This window comes from Arachis hypogaea, chromosome 11 (assembly GCF_003086295.3).
Source record: "Arachis hypogaea cultivar Tifrunner chromosome 11, arahy.Tifrunner.gnm2.J5K5, whole genome shotgun sequence".
Taxonomy (NCBI): domain Eukaryota; kingdom Viridiplantae; phylum Streptophyta; class Magnoliopsida; order Fabales; family Fabaceae; genus Arachis; species Arachis hypogaea.
The window spans coordinates 125,548,620-125,567,972 of NC_092046.1; the positions used below are offsets into that span (position 1 = coordinate 125,548,620).

Sequence of the window (19,353 nt, forward strand, 5' to 3'; positions counted from 1 at the left end):
TTTTATTGCCATCACAACGTGGGACTAGAAATTCCTCCAGTGTATTACCTATTAGGAGTAGTTGTTTTATTAAAAAAAAATAATTACTTTTATTAAAAAAAAGAGAAAAGAAATAATAAAACTAACTTTTATGATAAGAATGAGTGTGAAAAAAAATTGTAATTACGAGTTGATTCGTCCGTTGGCTATAAAACTATAAATTAGAATGCGATTAAAACTAAATACACTCATACTATATTAGAAGTATAGAGAGTACATGTTTTACTCTCTTAACAAATTTATCCTATAAAATCAAATAACTACGTGCCAATCCAGATGGGTACAGGATCTCTCCGTAAATCTCTCTAAAGAAGAGCACTAAAGAGTAGTTATCACCCACTCAGTAATAGCTCCACAATATTAGACCAACTAAGTAACCGCCTGTAGCACAACAATTCTATAAATATATCCATTCCTGACATGAAGGAGGTACATTATTCATTTTGAATAACTCATATTTATCTTCTACTCTTACTAACTTGAGCGTTGGAGTCCATTTACAGGTGCCCAACGCCGCCGTCCTTACAAGAAGAAGATGTTCCTTCCTCTCACTCTCAAGGAAAGCAAGTTCAAGCACTAGCAGAACAAGCTATACCTCGGAGACCTCTTTTCACGCAGGAACATTTGGCGCCCACCGTGGGGCCAAAATTAAATAACCCCATGATAACTTTCTGTTATTATTTTTGCGGATCCATGTTGATGAATTGGTGGCAATGAACATCATTCTCCAAGTGGAGGCAACTGCTGGAGGAACAACTACCTAAGGCTGAAAATGACATAGAATAAGTGGAATCTCATGCACACTTTGAGGGAGGTGGTTAACCGGTGCTTAGAGAACTACCGGGAATGCCGATAGACCAAGGGAATGGGTACGTTGGTTACCCTGGGCAGAATAGTGGTAAAAGAAAATGGCCAATCTTCTGACTGATAGGACTACTGGGAGCAAAAACGAGAGAAATAAGAAATGGGCCGAATAAACTAATTTCTGCTCTACCGAAGTTCATAAAATTGGAATTATATTCGACTTTTTAACCAAATTTAACAATCTTTTACAATATTTTTGAATAATTTTTTACAAATTTATCATTTCTTCTATCCTTTTAGTAATAGTGAATCCTTTTTATATTCATTTTAAATTCACGTATTACTTGTGAACGAGTACTCGTTTTATTCCTTATTTTACATTGCTTTGCTAATCATAATATATGTTGTCGACTATAAAAAATTTTAAGCAACTTACCATAGTAATGACACTTTTTTATTGATTTTAGCAAAATAGCATAATACATAACTACTTATTCCTATTGACACGTTAATAAACTATATTTTTTCTTATTCTTTCTTAATTTTTTTCATGTATTATTGAAAACTTCTCTATTTGTTGTTTATATTACTATTATTAGCAATTACTGTTTGTTATTCAACTAATTACTCAATGTTTGTGTTGACTTATTAATGATTTTCAATTATTTGGAATGACGGAGCTTAATTTTAACTTTAGTCAATAAATTCAGAATATGTATTTAACAAAATTTCTTCTTAATGTATTGATGATTGGAACACGACATGTTTAATGTGTCTTCAATTTTTCACCTTCAACTTATGAGAATGGACCTCGATCATACGTGAGCAAATTTCACCTCCTTCTCAAACCGAGTTATAACTTATGAACCTTACCTATAAGTCGCGGTTGACATTTCTACTTCGATAAAATTATGTATATGTATAATCTAATTTGCTCATATAAATCTTTTATGTCAGCTTTCAATACATCATAACTACTTTATATATTCGAATTGCTTCGCATTATGTATGTATTTTATCATTTCATGTATCAAAATCAATCAATCAATTCATCGAAAAATAAAATTGGCTATTAATCAATCCAAAAAGAATGACTTTTACCAATAAAAAACAAACTCAATTAGCAATTATCTCAATTTATTTTTATATTTTACAATAATTTATGCATGTTTAGTTTCAATCCATTTTATTTATGTTACAAATCTTTGTTATTCACTCAATATTCAATAATCAATTGTTTTGGACAAGAAATTCGTCAATAAGTTGCTGTGGGTTGGAAAAATTCTCTCAAGACAATTGATCATTACATCCTCGAATCATACAACCGATTCAGTCAACGAATACATATTTTCGAACTTTTCAATTCGCGTCAATCAAATACTAAATGCAATGCATAAAAAATTGTTCTCAAGCAAAAAAGTATCCCCCATACAATTATATTGATTAAACAACTCTTACCATTCAATTATTTTTAAATAAATATCGACTAACTAGCTAAGTTTTGGGGCTTTATTACCAATTTTTTTTTATGTTTCTATTTTCAATTAAACAGGTTGAGTTTTTCACCTATAAATCGAAATTGTGATTATAGCAGCCATCAAACTCAACTTGCTAGATTGAAAATAGAAAAAAATAAAAAAGTGACAACCGATATTAATTTCATGTTAAGTAGTTAGTGACGAAGTTTATCATGCAGGCAACACGAACAAGTGAGCAACCGTTACATTGTGCCGACATGGCACGGAGAGAATTTTCGTACGTCAGTTGCGGGTCCCACTTCTATGACATTGCACACTCCCTTTAACTGAGAACGGAAGGAGAAGTGTGTGACCCTCTTCTACTCACTCGCCCGACGAGGCATTTCGACTGGAATTAGTGGCTAGTTATAATTTAAAGTCTTTCCCTAATTTCCAGGCTAGTCATACCACATTCTTATTTTGTTATTTGACTTATTTCCATTTAAGTACACTATAATATGGATTAATTGTACATTATTAATTATTTTAATTAAATAATTATATAAAATATTTTAAAAATTAAATAAAAGAATTAAATAACAATTATATTAATGTTTAATTTTAATATATTAATAATATAAATTATTTTACACAATAATTTAATTATAGAAAAAGTATATAGAGCCAACTCCAAATCAGTCAAGAATGGAATAATTTAATTAATTATAAATATAGTAATTAGTTTTATTTATTTATGATTTAAAATATCGGTTATTAAATGTTTCACCACAATCAAATTAGGAGGAGATACGTTCAGTATCATTGCAACGTGAATCACAGAAACTGATTCAATTAGCTTCCGTCTCTTCAGCCTCATTTCCTCTCCAAATGCCTAAAATATGATAAATAAAAAAATAGATTTAGAACCATCCAATTTATAAAGAAAAGAAACATCCTAATGCCTAACATAAACACCATCCACGTAGAGGTTTTGGTTTCACCTATATGTATTTGGCTAGTTTTTGGCTAAAACCATTTTAGTTCTTTAGCATTATTGTTAATTATATAATTATTTTTGTTGATATAATATTATGTAATAAAATGCATGTATTTTATATTGACTCTGCATCAAATTAAATTTATTATATTATATTATTATAAATATTTTTTACTAAAAGATTATAAATTTAATTTTGATGTATCGTCTCTATAAAATATATGCATTCAATTACATAATATTACACACTTATGCTAAAAAAAATAATTATCCTTTATAATAAATGTGGGAACAGTTATCAAAAAATAAATATAATTAAATAATTATGTAAAATTTTTTATAATATATCAAAATTAATAAAAATATTATGTGCATACAAAAATTAGCTATAATGTATTTTTATATTAATATATATATTATTTTATTTATTTTTAATATGTATTTTATTTTATTTTATTTTTTTACTAAAAATAAGAGATTCGAACCCGCAATCTCTTAATTGAGTATGGGGAGACTATGCCATTTGAGCTATTACTCATTGGCTTTAATATGTATTTTATATTTCATATAGAAATGACTAATTTAATAGTTAATTTTTAATATACCACTAACATAATTATAAAATTAAACTCATAAATCATTACATAGAAAAATCTATTCTATTTAATGTTCACAAACACTTTTTAATTATTCTAATTAATTACGGGTAATTTTATATGTAAAAAAATGTATAGGGGCATTTTGGGAATGTGGAAGTATTTTTATAAGGAGCGCACAGAGGCATAGACAGTTCCGTGTATCTAGGAAGTACGACAAAAAAAACACATAAACTCTCTCTTGCTCTCACTCTCTCACTCTCACTGACTGCTTATCTCTTTGCCTTTCTCCTTTCTCCAATGGCCACCAAAAACCACGCCGATGACCCCACCGACACCGAGAAGGCCGCCAACGGAGGAGACCCTCCGTACGAAAGATCCCCCATCGAGGAGGTGGCTCTTGTGTTGCCGGAGACCGACGACCCTTCTCTTCCGGCGACGACTTTCAAAGCCTGGTTTTTTGGATAACCTCATGCGTGCTCCTCATCTTCCTCAACACCTTCTTCACCTTCAGGACTCGGCCTCTCACCATCTCCGCCATCCTCATGCAAATTCTTGTTCTTCTCATAGGAAGGTTCATGGCTGCCACTCTCCCCACAGACCACTACAACTTTCTTGATTGACGCTTCTCCTTGAATCATTGCCCTTCAAAAAATAACATGCCCACGAGATATTTAGATCTGCCTAATATTAATCACCAAAAAAATTTTCAAATAATAAGACTTTTTATTTTGTGAAATAATGAAAAAAAAATTGTAAATTAATCATTCAATTATAAACACAAGCAAATTACAATAAGATTAATAGTTATAATTAAATTGTTAAAATAAAAATTTATTTTTTTATATTCATTTAAATAAAAAATCCTGATAAAAGATACACATAAGTAATTAAATGATATGAAATCATTAAAATAGAATGCAAAAATAGTTTTATTCGTCCAAATTACTAAATTATATTAGGTGTAATAGCTTTATTCTAAAATGCATATTTCTCTAGTTATTCACTAAAAAATTAAAAAAAATATGTTTTTACATTGGTATTAGTTTTTAGTTTTACTTTATGATTATGATATGGAAAAATATAGATAGACAATAAAAATACTAAACAATGTGAATAATGGATATATCGAATATTTATTTTACTAAGTGTACGGATAGTTATTCTAATATTAAAATTTAGGTGGATAATTTGACAATGTAGTGTATTTTAATTTAAATAGTAATTTTTTATGTTGTTAAAGAAAATTATTAGTTATCAAACATAACTTTATGATATTATGATTCTACTAATAATTTTTTTTTGTGAAAGTCATTCCAACCTAACAAAACCATTTAAAAATCTCACACTTGAAAACTCTTTATAATAATAATAGAAATGCATCTAATTTTTATTTTCAATTTTGAGGGCCTGAAATAACAGTTGTTTTTTTTTGCTAGAATCATTGTTTATAATGGTTGGTCTTTTTTTAAGTAACAATAATGATGTGGTCCTTATTTTCTGCTGTTTAGCCCCAAATTTCATTCTTCCAAAAACCCATCCCATGAAAAACAAATTTTAGCATAAATAATTTGGATAAATATAAATTGTACCCCAAACATGGGTACAGTAACCATTTCACTAGAAACGCAGACTCTCCTTTAACGGTGAACTCTTACATCACTTATTGACGGGTATTATTGGTTATTGGCACACATGGGGTGCTACTACAATTCCATTGTATCTTACTCCTAAACGTGAGTATTGATATTTCTTATGTTGCATCTAATGCGTTTTGTTTTTTTTTTTTTTTTTAATTCACTTTCCATAAATGTAGTTACCCACAATATCTTCTCTTTTTTTTCGTTTATCTAAAAGTTTTATTTATTCATATTTTGTTCTAGAGACATAAATGTTTAAAAAAATATGGAAAGCTAATATAATTGGTGTACAATATGTATAATAGGAATATTTTTATAATTAAAATTAAATGATAATTAAATTAATTAATTATTATTTATTTTTAATTTTAAATTCAACTTAAATAAATAGTCCATTGTACATATTGTATAAATATTTTATTGGCTCTCTAACCGAATTTTAAACATTTATATACTTTTGTATATAAAAATTGACCAATGTTAGTTGAATCCAAAAAGTAACCGTTCATCTTTCTTTAAAAAATATCTGTTATACCAGTAATAAATAAATTAGTAACATCTACATAATGACCAAATAGACAAATAGTAGTAATAACAATAAATAGAAGAAATGCAAATTTCTGTGGAGTTTTTCCTCGATCAAAGGGTGGTCCATGGTTTTGTAAATTGGGGAATTCGTAGTGAATATTAAATAGAAAATATTAGCACACTACCAAGGTCCTTATGAAACCGTAACATGGAAGGAAGGAAAAAAGAAAGAGAGCAAGAAATGAACCTAAAGAGAGAGACTTGAGCAAAGTTTGATGGCCACCACATATCAACAGGATCAACCAGATACCTCCTCAAAATCCCAGCCCATCCATACCCCAACAATACCTGCAACCCAATTCAGAACATTTTTCACTTTTTAAAAAGAAAAACTTTCCACAGCAGATTGAGACAAATAAGACCAGAATATTTGCTTCAAAGATATAATAATAATAATAATAATAATAATAATAATAATAATAATAATAATAAATCCAAAAGAGAAGGACTTTTACTGTTGAAAATTCGACTAATCTGTCACACTTTTTGCATCTATTAAAAAAAACCAGCAATTTGAAGATAGGATTGTGTATATAAATAACGACAGATTTTGAAGACAGATTTCATTTATATAAGGGGAAAAGACAAAACAAAACAAAACAAAGAAAAAGAAGAAAAACAATTAGGATTACATCCTGGCATCTCCATTCAAACAAAAATGAGCAAGTAAGAGCTCCAGTGATTGACAATGAAGAACAAGGAAAAGATTAAAAACCTGGGTAGTTAAGACAATCTGAGGAGAGCACAGAGAAAGGTCAATGATTGTTTGTAATAAGCCTTTATAACAGTGATGGCACTAATGGAGTAAGCATCTCCACCACCAGTGGAAACACCACAGTTGGCGAAGATGGTGATGATAACGTATTCCTTCATGTTGAAAGGGCCAGGATTCAAGGAGAAGCGCCAGCCAAAAAAGTTGTAGTGGTCTGTGGGGAGAGTGGCAGCCATGAACCTTCCTATGGGAAGAACAAGGATTTGCATGAGGATGGCGGAGATGGTAAGAGGCTGAGTCCTGAAGGTGAAGAAGGTGTTGAGGAAGATGAGGAGCACGCATGAGGTTATCCAAAAAACCAGGCTCTGAAAGTCATCACCGGAAGAGAAGGGTCGTCGGTCTCCGGCATCACAAGAGCCACCTCCTCGATGGGGCATCTTTAGTACGGAGGGTCTCCTCAGTTGGTGGCCTTCTCGGTGTCCGTGGGGTCATCGGCGTGGTTATTGGTCGCCATTGGAGAGAGGAGGAAGGCAAAGAGATAAGCAGTCAGTGAGAGTCAGAGAGTGAGGGAGAGAATTGATGTGTTTTTTTTGTCGTACTTCCGAGATACATGGAAGTATGGAACTGTCTCTGCCTCTGCGCGCTCCTTATAAAAATACTTTCCCATTCTCAAAATGCATAATTCCCTTTTCCACACTCATTCTTATCACGAAAGTTACTTTTTATTATTCCTTTTCTTTTTCCGCTAAGAAAATCAACTACCTTTTTCCTTTAATAAAATAACTATCCTTAATAGGTAATACACTGATGGAATCTCTAGTTTCATGTTGTGATGGCAACAAAGACATTGATCAAAAAAACAAAAGTTGCAATGCTCTTTTAAATTCCATTTGAGAAACGGAAGAAGTGAATTCACAGATGTATGTTACTTACTATGCAAACAGGGTGGTATACATAGGAAGCCTTGTACTCCACGCTGCATTCTTACACCAAATAAATCATCTCACCATAAAAATAATTAATAACAACATCAAACTATGATAACCATACAAATTCTAAAAATATAGAAGATCTATAATTCTATATAGAAAACAAGATAAAAGTGAGAAATCATGAGAATTCTTACTTAATCTGCTCGTTAATAGCGGATTCAGATTCATCAGCGTAGTTCTGACGAGCCAAAGAAACATTTGATGTTACAGGAACAGCAAAAACATCCTTCTGACAGAGATGACATTGCTCTCAAAGAATTAGCAAAGTAAGTAACATACATCTGTGAATTCACTTCTTCCGTTTCTCAAATGAGATTTAAATTTGAGTGTATTGTATTTTGTTGAAAATTGCAAGTTCTTTAAGGAATCAAGTGAAGAAGAAAGAGAGCATGCTGAGAAGCTTATGAAGTATCAGGTTGGTGTTGGAACTCTTGGCTTTAAGGATGATTATGTTATGTGTGTTATGTTTTAAATACCTTAGTGGTCAAAATTTTATTGAAAGATCTTTAGGAAAAGGGAGAGAAATGATTATAGTAATTGATGTTGTATAGCCATATGTCCAAACCATTTTCCTAATGCTCAATTAATTAATTAAGATCACATACTTAGTGCCTTGAATGAATTGTTTGAGTTTGCTAGTGTTGTTGGTTACTACTTGGCTCTTATGATATATGTGTAATGAGATCTGTGATTCTGATTGGTTCAGAATATTCGCGGCGGTCCAGTGACACTGCATCCCATCACAGGTCCTCCCTCAGAATTTACACATGCTGAAAAGGGTGATGCACTCTATGGTAAGTTCTCAATAGTCATCTACCTTGATTTTTCTCTGTTTTCAGATTGATAAAAATAGTGCTATTAGTTGTGTTCTGCAATATAATTTAATCTTATTTTGTTCAATCCATTATCTTAGTTGGGTGTTAAGCAAAATCTTCCCTAACAAGAATAAACATCCCGGTTATATCTTTTGGCTTTTCAGGGATGCCACCCGCAACTGCCACCAACATTTCAAGCTGGCTAATCACAAACGATGGTGGCAAAAGTACAACTATGTTCTATCTGCAGCACTGGACGCAGGCACTGCTTTCATCTTCTTTGCCCTGCAGAATGCAGGCCATAACCTAAAATGGTGGGGATCTGAGCTTGACTATTGTTCATTGGCTACTTGCCCAACTGCACCAGGAATTGTAGTTGACGGTTGTCCAGTATTCTAATAGATAGGCACAAACAACAAATGGTTAAGCCTTTCCTTTTTATTGCTTCTGTTTGGGGTTGGGTGGGCTTGGGGCTGGGAAGAACCTTGCTAGTTAGGCTTTTAATGACAGGGTGAAGGGAATAACCAATTGCTTAGCAAATTATGTACATGCATGCATGTATAATTTGAATAATTTATGTTTATTATAATTTATAATAAATTAGAATATTATGTTTTTTCAAATAATAAAATCAGATACGTTCCTACCATTTAAGTGATTTAAAATCTTTATACACATTCTAACTTTAATAATATATAAATATTATTTTTTTCAGAATCATGTATTAATATTTATGTTTCTTCTGTAATATTTGTTACTAATATTATATAATATATTAATATATTAATGTATTATGTAAAACATATATTTAAAGTATTTTTTTATACACATTTAGCATTATTAACAAAGAAATACTATTATTATTTTAAAGAATTCATTTTTTAAGTATTGATAGCTTGAAAGTATATTAAAATTATGAATAATGTTACATGTACACTAAAACCAGCCACTAAAGTCAGCCACCAATATAAAATACATGTTGGAATATAAATACACATTGAAAATAAATTAAACTACACATATATTTATACACAAATACATTGGTGGCTGATTTTAGTGTACAAATAGTATTTTTATAAAATTATATGACATACTATCATATTAGCATTATTTTTTAACTTAATTACTTGGATATATTTGAACTTGATGAAAAAAACTCATAAATGGTAAAAAAATAAAATAAATTTTTTTAAAAAACTTAAATATTACATATCTAACTTAAATAGACATAATTTATCATATTCAAATATAATTAGCATCTGAGTTGACGAAAATAATTCGAGATGAAACATATGATGAATATAATGCATTGTAAATAATTGTGTAAAGATAATCCTAACTAGGACAAAAAAAATTGAATAAGAACACTTATTATATAATTAAAAAAAATAAAAGAAAGGTTGGATTCATAAAAGAATATCAAAATTATTATTTATATACCTTAAAAAGGATAAATTTCGATAAATTAAAAAATTTCATTAAATGAAATAATTAAGAAAAAAAAGAAAATTAAAAAACAAAAATAAAATACTTTTGACTCTAGAACTTACGCTTATCATCGGTAAATAAATTTAAAATATTAATACACATTCTAACTTTAATAATATATAAATATTATCTTTGTCATAATCATGTTTAATATTAACGTTTTTTTCATAAAATTTGTTACTAATATTATATAATATACTAATATATGTAAAGTATTACGTAAAACAAGTATTATAATGTCTCTTGTTGTTTATGGTTTTTCTTCTTCATTATAAATGAGAGAGAATTCATATGTTATGTTCTAATCATATGGTTGTTCTTATTCTAATTTGTTAACAATTGACAACATTCAAAGATGTCATGATATTAATGTTAGTACTTTTATAAGATTGAGCATTGCCTTGGTGTTGAATGCATGAAAGTGAGTTGAAGGAATGATATGGCGCCATAGAAAAGAAAGTGTTATGCAAGTGATGACATTTACTTCTATATAGTAATTATTATGTTCAACTTATTGCTTTTGTATAAGGCAGCTTCTAGTCTGGAATTTAATGCTCAAAGTTATTATGTTCAACCAATTAAAAGAGTATGTCAAAAGTTATTTATTTTCCAATTTTCACTTATTTATTTATTTATTTTATGTTGTATCTATGCAAATTCTTCCAGGTTTCTAGAATAACATCATGCTATGATTTTTTAATAGTTCTGTCTAGTTTATCCTTCCAAGTTATATGGAATTAATATTTGTGGTGAGGGAGGGAGGGGAATATGAAACGTTAACTCTTGATTGCCTGCCCCGTGTTCGTTGTAAGTTTAGGAAAGATTTCAACTGCACTGGGAGTACCGGTGTTCCAATAGTTTTAACCGTTAATTTGAATTATAAAAAATATATATAATATATATTATTTAAAATTAACGGTTAAAATAATTGGTGCACCGACACTCTCCGGTGCACTTAAAATGTTTCCGTAAGTTTATACGGTCTCTCTTTTAGAAATGTATTAGTTATTCGAAAATATGATTACATGACAAAGTACCTTCCTCTATCATAAATGCTATTTTAACTTTTAAAATTTACCCAAATTTTTTATCAACATATCATTAGATTTTGTTTTTGATATTGGAGTAGCAACGATGTTTTTTTTAAAATGTGGGTTGATAGGGTGTTATTCTTAAATATAGAACCGTTTAATTAGATAAATAAAAATCGGACCGTCCGATTTGTGAAAAGCACAGAAATCGAACGAAGAATTTGTGAGAATACAGAAATCGGACCGAAGGATTTCTTTTAAAAAAATTTTAAAAAATTTGAAGTATAGAAATCGAACCCTCTGATTTGTGTATCTTCCACACTTTTGAAAAATACCAAAAATTAACAAAATTATAATATTAAGATATATCACTACTCTTACTTCTATATACAAAAAAAAAAAAAGTCACATATCATAGGACATAGGAGACATTCAACTTGCTTGAGAAAATAAAAATATTCCCAATGAAAATAAAATGATGATTTGAGAAAAGAAAAAGGTTGCTTTTTTTTTTTCCTTTCTAGTCAGGGAGTGAATGTTTGCTCAGATTTTGCGCCACTTTTTTCTCAATAGAAAAAACTGAATTTCATTATCAAAGGTCCAAGTACTTTAGGATTTTTTTTAAAATAAAATAAAAAAATTAATTATTTTTTAAAACCTTACTTTTTAATTTTAATTTATCAGATATGATTTTTTTTAGATTTAAGATAAGTTCGCCGTACTTCAGCGGACTCAGACAAACTCCATTAATTTTATAGAGTTTGCTTACTTTTGATGAACTGCACCCGAATTTTTTTCAAAACCAACGAAACTCAAATTTTTAAGTCATTATCATGATTTCCAAAAATACATAGGAGTACAAAAAATACATAAACAACAAACATGACTTTTAGACAATGATAATAGTTGTTATTGTCCGTTGTGAAGTTTCAAAATTTGAGTTAGGTACGGCAAACTTGCCCTACATCCCAAAAAGATCATATTTAAAAAATTAAAGTTAAAAAAAATGAGATTTGGAGAATTAATTATTTTTTTATTTTTTTTCGGTGAAATTAAGGGGCCAAGGCCCAAAAGAACTAACACTAACTACTCTCTAAAGGATAGGAAACTAATTCCCTTTTTTTCTCACTATCTATGACCCTGACGAGATCACTTGGTGGAGAATCTAAGAAGATAAAAGCAGATTGCTTTCCTAGGCTCCTTTTGGCAAGCCAATCAGCACATTCATTGCCTTCACGGAGGGTGTGATTGAAAGCAAGCTCCCATGGTCTATTTATCATGTCCTGTATATTTCTTAAAAGGGCACTGGTCTTTTGCGATTGAAACTTCTGATTCAAAATGTCATAGGCTTAAGTTGAATCCACTTCCACTATAAGCCTTCTCATGCCTAATTCCCACGCCATTCTCATCCCATGGTAGGCTCCCCACAATTCTGCTTCCAAAATCGAACAACATCCGAGATTAGATTGAAATCCCGCCAGCCACTCTCCCTCATGAGTTCTGAGGAGACCTCCACACCTGCTTTTGTCCCGTTGTCTCCTACAGCTCCATCAGTATTCACCTTTACCCATCCCTTGGGAGGTATACTCCAATGAATATACTGTTGAGACTGTGATCTTCTCCCTTTCATCCCTTGCTGTTTTCTTTGATGAGCTTCCTTGAAATTTTGGACTGTGTTCCTAATCACTACATTGGTGTTCTTGGGCCTTATGAACGGTGGTGAGAATATCTCTTGATTTCTCCACTTCCAAATCAACCAGTTAGCTACAAAAAACTCATCCTTCCAATCCAACGGGGAGTGCTTCCCAAGATCATTTTTAAGATTGAAATTGATCCACCCTTCTAAGTCTAAACCAAAGAAGACCGCAACCGCAGCTGGGTTTAAGAGTTGAGTCCAAATTCTTGAGGCTCTCGGACAATCTCTCAAAACATGGAGTGTTGTTTCAGGGTGTCCAGTACAGCAATGGCAATTTGGATTTGTCCTTAGCATTCTGGCTCTTCTACTTGCTGTCAGAATTCTTCCATGAGAAACCTGCCACATGAAAATTTTTATTCTCTCTGGCCCTTCCACTTCCAAATTGACATCCATTTGGACGTGCACTCAATATTTGTTGTCTTGGTAAGTTCTTTATAAGCAGATGCAACAGTGTAACATCCATCAATAGTTAATCCCCAACAAATTGAATCTTGCAAATCTTTCTTTGGGGGAGGGATGGATTTAATGATGTTTATGATGTGCTCAGGCAGAAACTTCTGAATATCCACAATATTTCATTCACCCTTGTCATTCACATAGTCCACAACCAAATCATCTTTTCTAGAACTGGGAATTGGATTGATGGCAGCTCTATCAAGTCTATCATAATTCGGCACCCATTTATCCTTCCAAAAAAGTGCATTTCTCCCGTCTCCAATCACATACCTACAATACTTTTCTACCTGTGGCCATAATCTCACTAATTCTTTCCAGAGGGTGGAATCATTTGCCCTTCTACTCAGCCCTTCTGTTCCTTCCCTTCCTTCTATATACTTGCTAATGAAAACTCTTGCCCATAGTGAGTCTGATTCTGTGATAAGCCTCCAAATGATCTTCATAAGGAATGATTCATTAACAGCCTGAAGGTTCCTCATTCCTATTCCGCCCTGGATCTTCGGCTTGCAAAGTGTACTCCAGCCAATGTAATGGATTCTCTTCTGTCCTTCAGAATCACCCCAGATGAATTTTCTTTGGAATTTTTCTAGTTGGTTGCATATCCCCTTTGGTAGTTTCGAGTGTTGCATATCAAAATTTGCAAGCGGACTCAAAACTGTCTTGGCTAGAGTGATTCTCCCTGCAAGAGACAAGCACTGGGTCTTCCATCCCTTTAATTTGCTCTCCATTCTGTCGAAGACATTTTTAAATTTTTCTTTTCCCTTTCTATGGTTACTAATGAGGGCTCCTAAGTATCTCCCCAAGACCGGTTTCTCTTGAAAATGACAAACATTTAAGATGGCTTCTCTATCTTCCCTTCCCGTATTGTTAGAAAAGGTAACGATGGTTTTAATACTACTTATTTTCAAGCCAGAGACAAAGCAAAATCGATCCATACATCTCTTGATTTCCTCCATTTGGCCTATACAAGCTTCTCCAAAGACAAGCAAGTCGTTGGCAAATAAAAGGTGAGAGATTGATGGTCCCGTGCGCCCAACTTTCATCGGGGTCCATCTTCCTGCCTCCACACTATCCTCTATAATATGTGACAGTCTATCAATTGCTATGACGAAGAGGTATGGTGAGATGGGATCCCCTTATCTTAGCCCTCTGGTTGGATGGAAGTCCTCAGTTTTTCCCCCATTCCATAGAACATTATATTGTACAGAGGAGACACATGCCATGACAAGGTGAATAAATTGCTCTCCCAGGTTGAAATCTAGAAGACAATTTTTGAGGAAATCCCATCTGAGGCGATCGTATGCCTTTTCAAAATCAAACTTTATTGCCATTACTCCCTTTCTGCCTTTTATTTTCTTCATCGAATGAGCTAACTCTTTAGCTATAAGAATGTTATCATATATTTTCCTGCCCGGAACAAAACTAGATTGAAATGGAGCAATTCTATTCAACATAGCAGGCTTGAGTCTTTCTACAATGATCTTCGCGATGCACTTATAACTAACGTTGCATAAGGAGATAGGTCTAAACTGAGTAATAGAATCTGGAAATTTCACCTTGGGAATGAGCGTGATAAGGGTGGAGTTGATATCATTCATCAAGCTAGGATCCGCCCACTTTTGTTTCACCATACTGATAAAACTCTCTTCCACCATCTCCCAATGTTGTTTGAAAAATCTAGCAGGAAAACCGTCTGGGCCTGGAGCTTTCGTAGACCCAATCTTGAAAAGTGCTTCTTTGATCTCTCTTTCTGTAGGCATCTTCCTCAGATTCTTCTTGATGTTCTCGTCTAAAGAGGGATAAGGCCTTACATCATATAAGAAGAGTGGCCCTTCGTTATCATCTGCATACAAGATTTTGAAGAAGGATATAACATGGCTTGCCAACTCCTCGTGGTCCTCAATCCACCTCCCTTCAGAGCTCTTCAATTTTAAGATTTTGTTCCTCCTTCTACGAATGATGGTTCGAGCATGATAATACTTAGTATTTCGGTCACCTTCTATCACCCACTGGTCCCTAGCTTTTTGCATCCACATTATCTCCTCTTTATCAAGGATATCCTCCAGCTCCTTTCTCAAATTGATTTCAAGCTCCTCCAGAAAAGGATTGTTTCCATAGTTACCTGCTCTTTGTATTCCTTATATCCTTCTCATTAGAATTCTCTTCTTCTTTCCAATATGGCCGAATGTATCTCTATTCCACTTGATGATCTCTTTTCTAAATTGGTTCAGAGATTGATTCAGGTTGATGCTATTTTTCCAGTGTCCTCTGACAAAGTCATTGAATTCAAGATGTAATTCCCACATTGCTTCATATCTGAAGGGTTTGTTTTGAATTTTCTGAGTACATGGCAGCATAGTCACATATAAGGGATGATGATCAGAATTAATCCTTGCCAAGACTTCCACTCGAGTCTCTGGGAACCTGGTCCTCCAGGTCACATTCGGCATTGCTCTATCCAAACGCTTGAAAATTCTATCTAAATTCTCCCACTTTGGGCCTCTCCACGTGAAACGGTTTCCAACAGCTCCAAGGTCAAGAAGCGAGCAATCATCAATCCATTTTCTAAATCTTCGACAAGCTCCTATATCCACTCTTCCTCCACCTTTCTTTTCGGAAGGGTCAGCAATGTCATTGAAGTCTCCGATTACTAACCAACCTTGCCTTATGTTCTGTTGAAGATTCCTTAGATCATGCCATAACTCTCTTCTTCTACCTTCTTGTGGGCTTGCATACACTGCCGTAAGAAGCCACTCTTCCTGTATACCTCTTTTAATTCCCAAATGCACATGCTGAGCTTTAGACACTAACACAAAAATATTGATGTCCACATCATTCCACATAATCCATATCCCCCCACTGAAGCTGACAGCCTCCTCAATATGATAGTAATTAAAACCCAGCTTTCTAATCACATTTCTGGCCTTATCACCACTGCATCTAGTCTCCAGCAGAATCACAATGTCCGTTCTATACACCTTCAAATAATCAGTCAGGGTACGGCCAAAAGGCTTCCCAGCCGCCCCTCTACAATTCCAAGCCATAATATTCATAAAGACAAAATAAAACAGGGAGAAACTATTCCGCCATATTCATGGCCTCCTCTTCGTCATAGATGATTGTATCTGATTCATTTCTTTGTGGTATTCCATACCCTTCTCGCACCTGATTCTCTCCAGATTGGTTTTGATGGTGTCTCTGTTCCTCATATAGTTCCATGACTTCAACCATTGTCACTGTGTTGACCGGATTCAGGTCCGGTGACTCTGGTTCAGGCCCTTCAATGTCATCCATATGCTCATCTGACATTATAGTTTCTGGGACAAATTCTTCTACCAATGACCCATCTTGGCCTTTCTCTCCGATGGTAGTTGGGGGTTTGTTGCTCTGCTGGGTGTTTCTAGGTTTGCTACTGTTATTCTTATTTGTGGGGTTCATGTTTTGGTCACTGGGTGCTTCGTTGGATTTGGTCTGTTGGGATTCATTTTGTGTTTTGCTAGCCCCAATTTGGATTTCAGTCTTGTTCAAATTTGGTATCTTAGGGATTGGACTTGGGTTGGGCTGTGGAATACTTGTCTCTACCTGTTTTGGTTGCGGGTTAGTGGGCTGGGTTTTATTAGGCTGGGGAGAACTGGTTTTGTTCTTTGGATTAACCACATTAGTAGCATTTTTCTTTCTGCTTTGTTTTTTATCAATTGATGTGTTGGGCTATTTTCCTTTACTGAAGTTAGTGTCCTTCTCCATAGATTGCTGATGTAGTATAGAACCTTCTTCAATGATATGATTCTCTTCTTCTGCAACACTGAGAATAGCAAACCTAGTACCTTTTTCTTGATTCTGAATCTTCAAAATTGCATTTTGGGCACCTCCACTACCTTCTCCAGGCTGGACTTTTCCTGCTTTTTTGCCACGATTTGTCCTCTGAACCATCATCCATGGTCCGTACGCACTGTCTTCCTCTTCCATTACCTTTTTACCTTTATTATTATTGTTTTTTCCATTATTACCCTCTTCATTTTTGTCATTTTGTGGAACCTGCTTCTCTCCAACATCCGACTCCTTTTCCGCCATGGCTACTGCCCCTGAGGCTTCGTTCGCAACAACTTTCCGGAGCAGCTATTACTATCATGTCCTACTAATCCACATTGAAAACAGATGCTGTGGAGACCTTCATATTCAACCAAATATCTGATTCCATTAATAGAATATTGTAAGACAAGGGGTTCTGTCAGATGAAGTTCAACACAAAGTCTTGCAAATTTGCCTCTGCTCTTATCTGCTGTATTTGTGTCCACTCTCATAGTTTTTCCTAGAATGTTGCCAATTCTTTTCAGCATCTCCTCTTCATAATATTCAATAGCCAAACCTGGAAGCCTAACCCATGCAGCTATACTATCTATGGTTGCTTTCATTGGGTTAAAGTTTGGTTTCCAAAACCTAATGGCTAGATAATGATCAAAGATTTTCCATGGACCACCTGTCAGGGCAAAATCTAAATCCTCTTGTGAGAAGAATTTCATAATAAAAAATTCGTTGCCAAGATCCATCACCTCAATAGAGCCCTGTTTTCCCCACATAGCCTCTAATCGCCTGCTTAGTACTGGCAATGAAATTTTTCTTCCAAGCAATTTGACAATCAATGTATCCCACCATTGATGTCTCAGTGATTTAAGTCCAGCATCATTAATAATAAAATTATAAATACCATTTACCTTCTCTACTCGTATTTCAGGAGAGGGCTCATGGCTTTTCTTTCCATTGCTGCTATCGTTGGTTTGGTCTTTTTCCATCTCTTCTGTCTTCTCTCCAAGTTCTTCGTCTGAAGAGGAAAAGCTATCATCTTCAATCTCTCCCACTGGTCTTCTCCCCCCTTCACTGCATCTCTGAAGGATCTTGTTGTTGCTCGGCCTTCCACTCCACTCTCTAGCTCTCCAATCATCCAATCTTCCTCTCTCGGCACTAAGGATATCTCTCCTGAGAAAGCCTCACTTTCTCCAATCTTGCGGACCTTCTTTCCATATCTCTAACGGAGCTCTGCATCTCGCGGTTCCATATCTCGTGGGTCATGGGACCGTGAATGTCCTCCACGGACAAAGCCACCTCTCATGGTGGTGGAAGAAAGGTACTGGTTGCGAATGAAAGGATGTACGGAGAGGAAAAATAAAAACAAATTTTTGACAACAGTTAAATTATATTTATTTTTTTATTTTTACTTTAGAAAAAAATCCAAGTACTTTTAAGTAGTATGTTAATTACAACATATATTTTAAAAGATAGGATTCAGATTAAACTTCTTGAAATAATATAGAAAATATCCAACAAACTTTTGTTGGGCCAATAATGCCTAAAGTAAAATAATGTCCCTTATGTTTTGGACCGAACATAATATAAAGAGGGCTTAGAGGGGTGTGATGATCCAAGTCCAACTTTCAGGTGTATAATTGTTCAAAGCTAAAACCAGTTCACAATGCAACAACGGAATGCAGCACAGACAAAATACTAAGAGAAGGCAGGAATGGTGAGAGGAAGAGAATTACCTGGAGGCCTCCGTCACACAACAGGTTGAAGGTAAATACAGACGCTGCTTTCCATAGAAAAACAGGCATGGCAGTTTCAGCAATCGTTATTAGAAACTGTCAAGAAAAGATTATCACTGGGACAACATCAGCATTAGCAGCAGAAGCTCAAGTATACATAGAGGCACTCATTCTCATTAAAAATCTACAAATAGTGAATTGCATAATTGAAACAGACGCTTATCTCTGGTTCAAGCTATTAAGACTAGAATGCCAATAGCAGAAGTGGATGCAATCATCAGAGACATTCTCCAAATGCTGGACATTCTCCAAATGCTGGACGAGGCTCCGGACGTGGGAGTTACCTGGACTTCAAGAGAAGGCAACAAATTAGCTCACCAACTGGCAGGGATGGCAGCGGTGAATGGACTAAGGAGACAGTGGACGTTTGATCCTCCTAATCAAGTCAGGAATACAATCAGAATAGAAGCAGGTTTTGCAATACTTCAGCATGATCAATGGACGC

The 19,353-nt window shown here is 33.8% G+C and overlaps 1 protein-coding gene across 1 annotated transcript; it reads right to left on the reverse strand.

Moving 5' to 3' along the window:
• Positions 1 to 4,036: 4,036 nt before the first annotated feature.
• On the reverse strand, positions 4,037 to 18,988 carry LOC112722531 (uncharacterized). Its single transcript, XM_025773590.3, has 3 exons — positions 18,849 to 18,988; positions 6,309 to 6,409; positions 4,037 to 4,538 (listed from the first exon to the last, which is right to left on the reverse strand). Exons 1-3 carry the CDS (start codon positions 18,915 to 18,917, stop codon positions 4,364 to 4,366), a joined length of 345 nt encoding a protein of 114 aa, XP_025629375.1. The 5' UTR covers positions 18,918 to 18,988; the 3' UTR covers positions 4,037 to 4,363.
• Between the last annotated feature and the right edge of the window lie 365 nt (positions 18,989 to 19,353).

What these genes read in the sequence shown, in the direction of transcription:
- LOC112722531 (XM_025773590.3), bottom strand. Translation starts at nt 18,917, where the DNA reads ATGCCTGTTTTTCTATGGAAAGCAGCGTCTGTATTTACCTTCAACCTG. An exon ending in TGTGTGACGGAGGCCTCCAG is followed by an intron (nt 6,410 to 18,848) that starts GTAATTCTCTTC and finishes ATTGGGTTGCAG; the next exon opens with GTATTGTTGGGGTATGGATG. An exon ending in GCTCAAGTCTCTCTCTTTAG is followed by an intron (nt 4,539 to 6,308) that starts GTTCATTTCTTG and finishes TATTTTTTGAAG; the next exon opens with GGCAATGATTCAAGGAGAAG.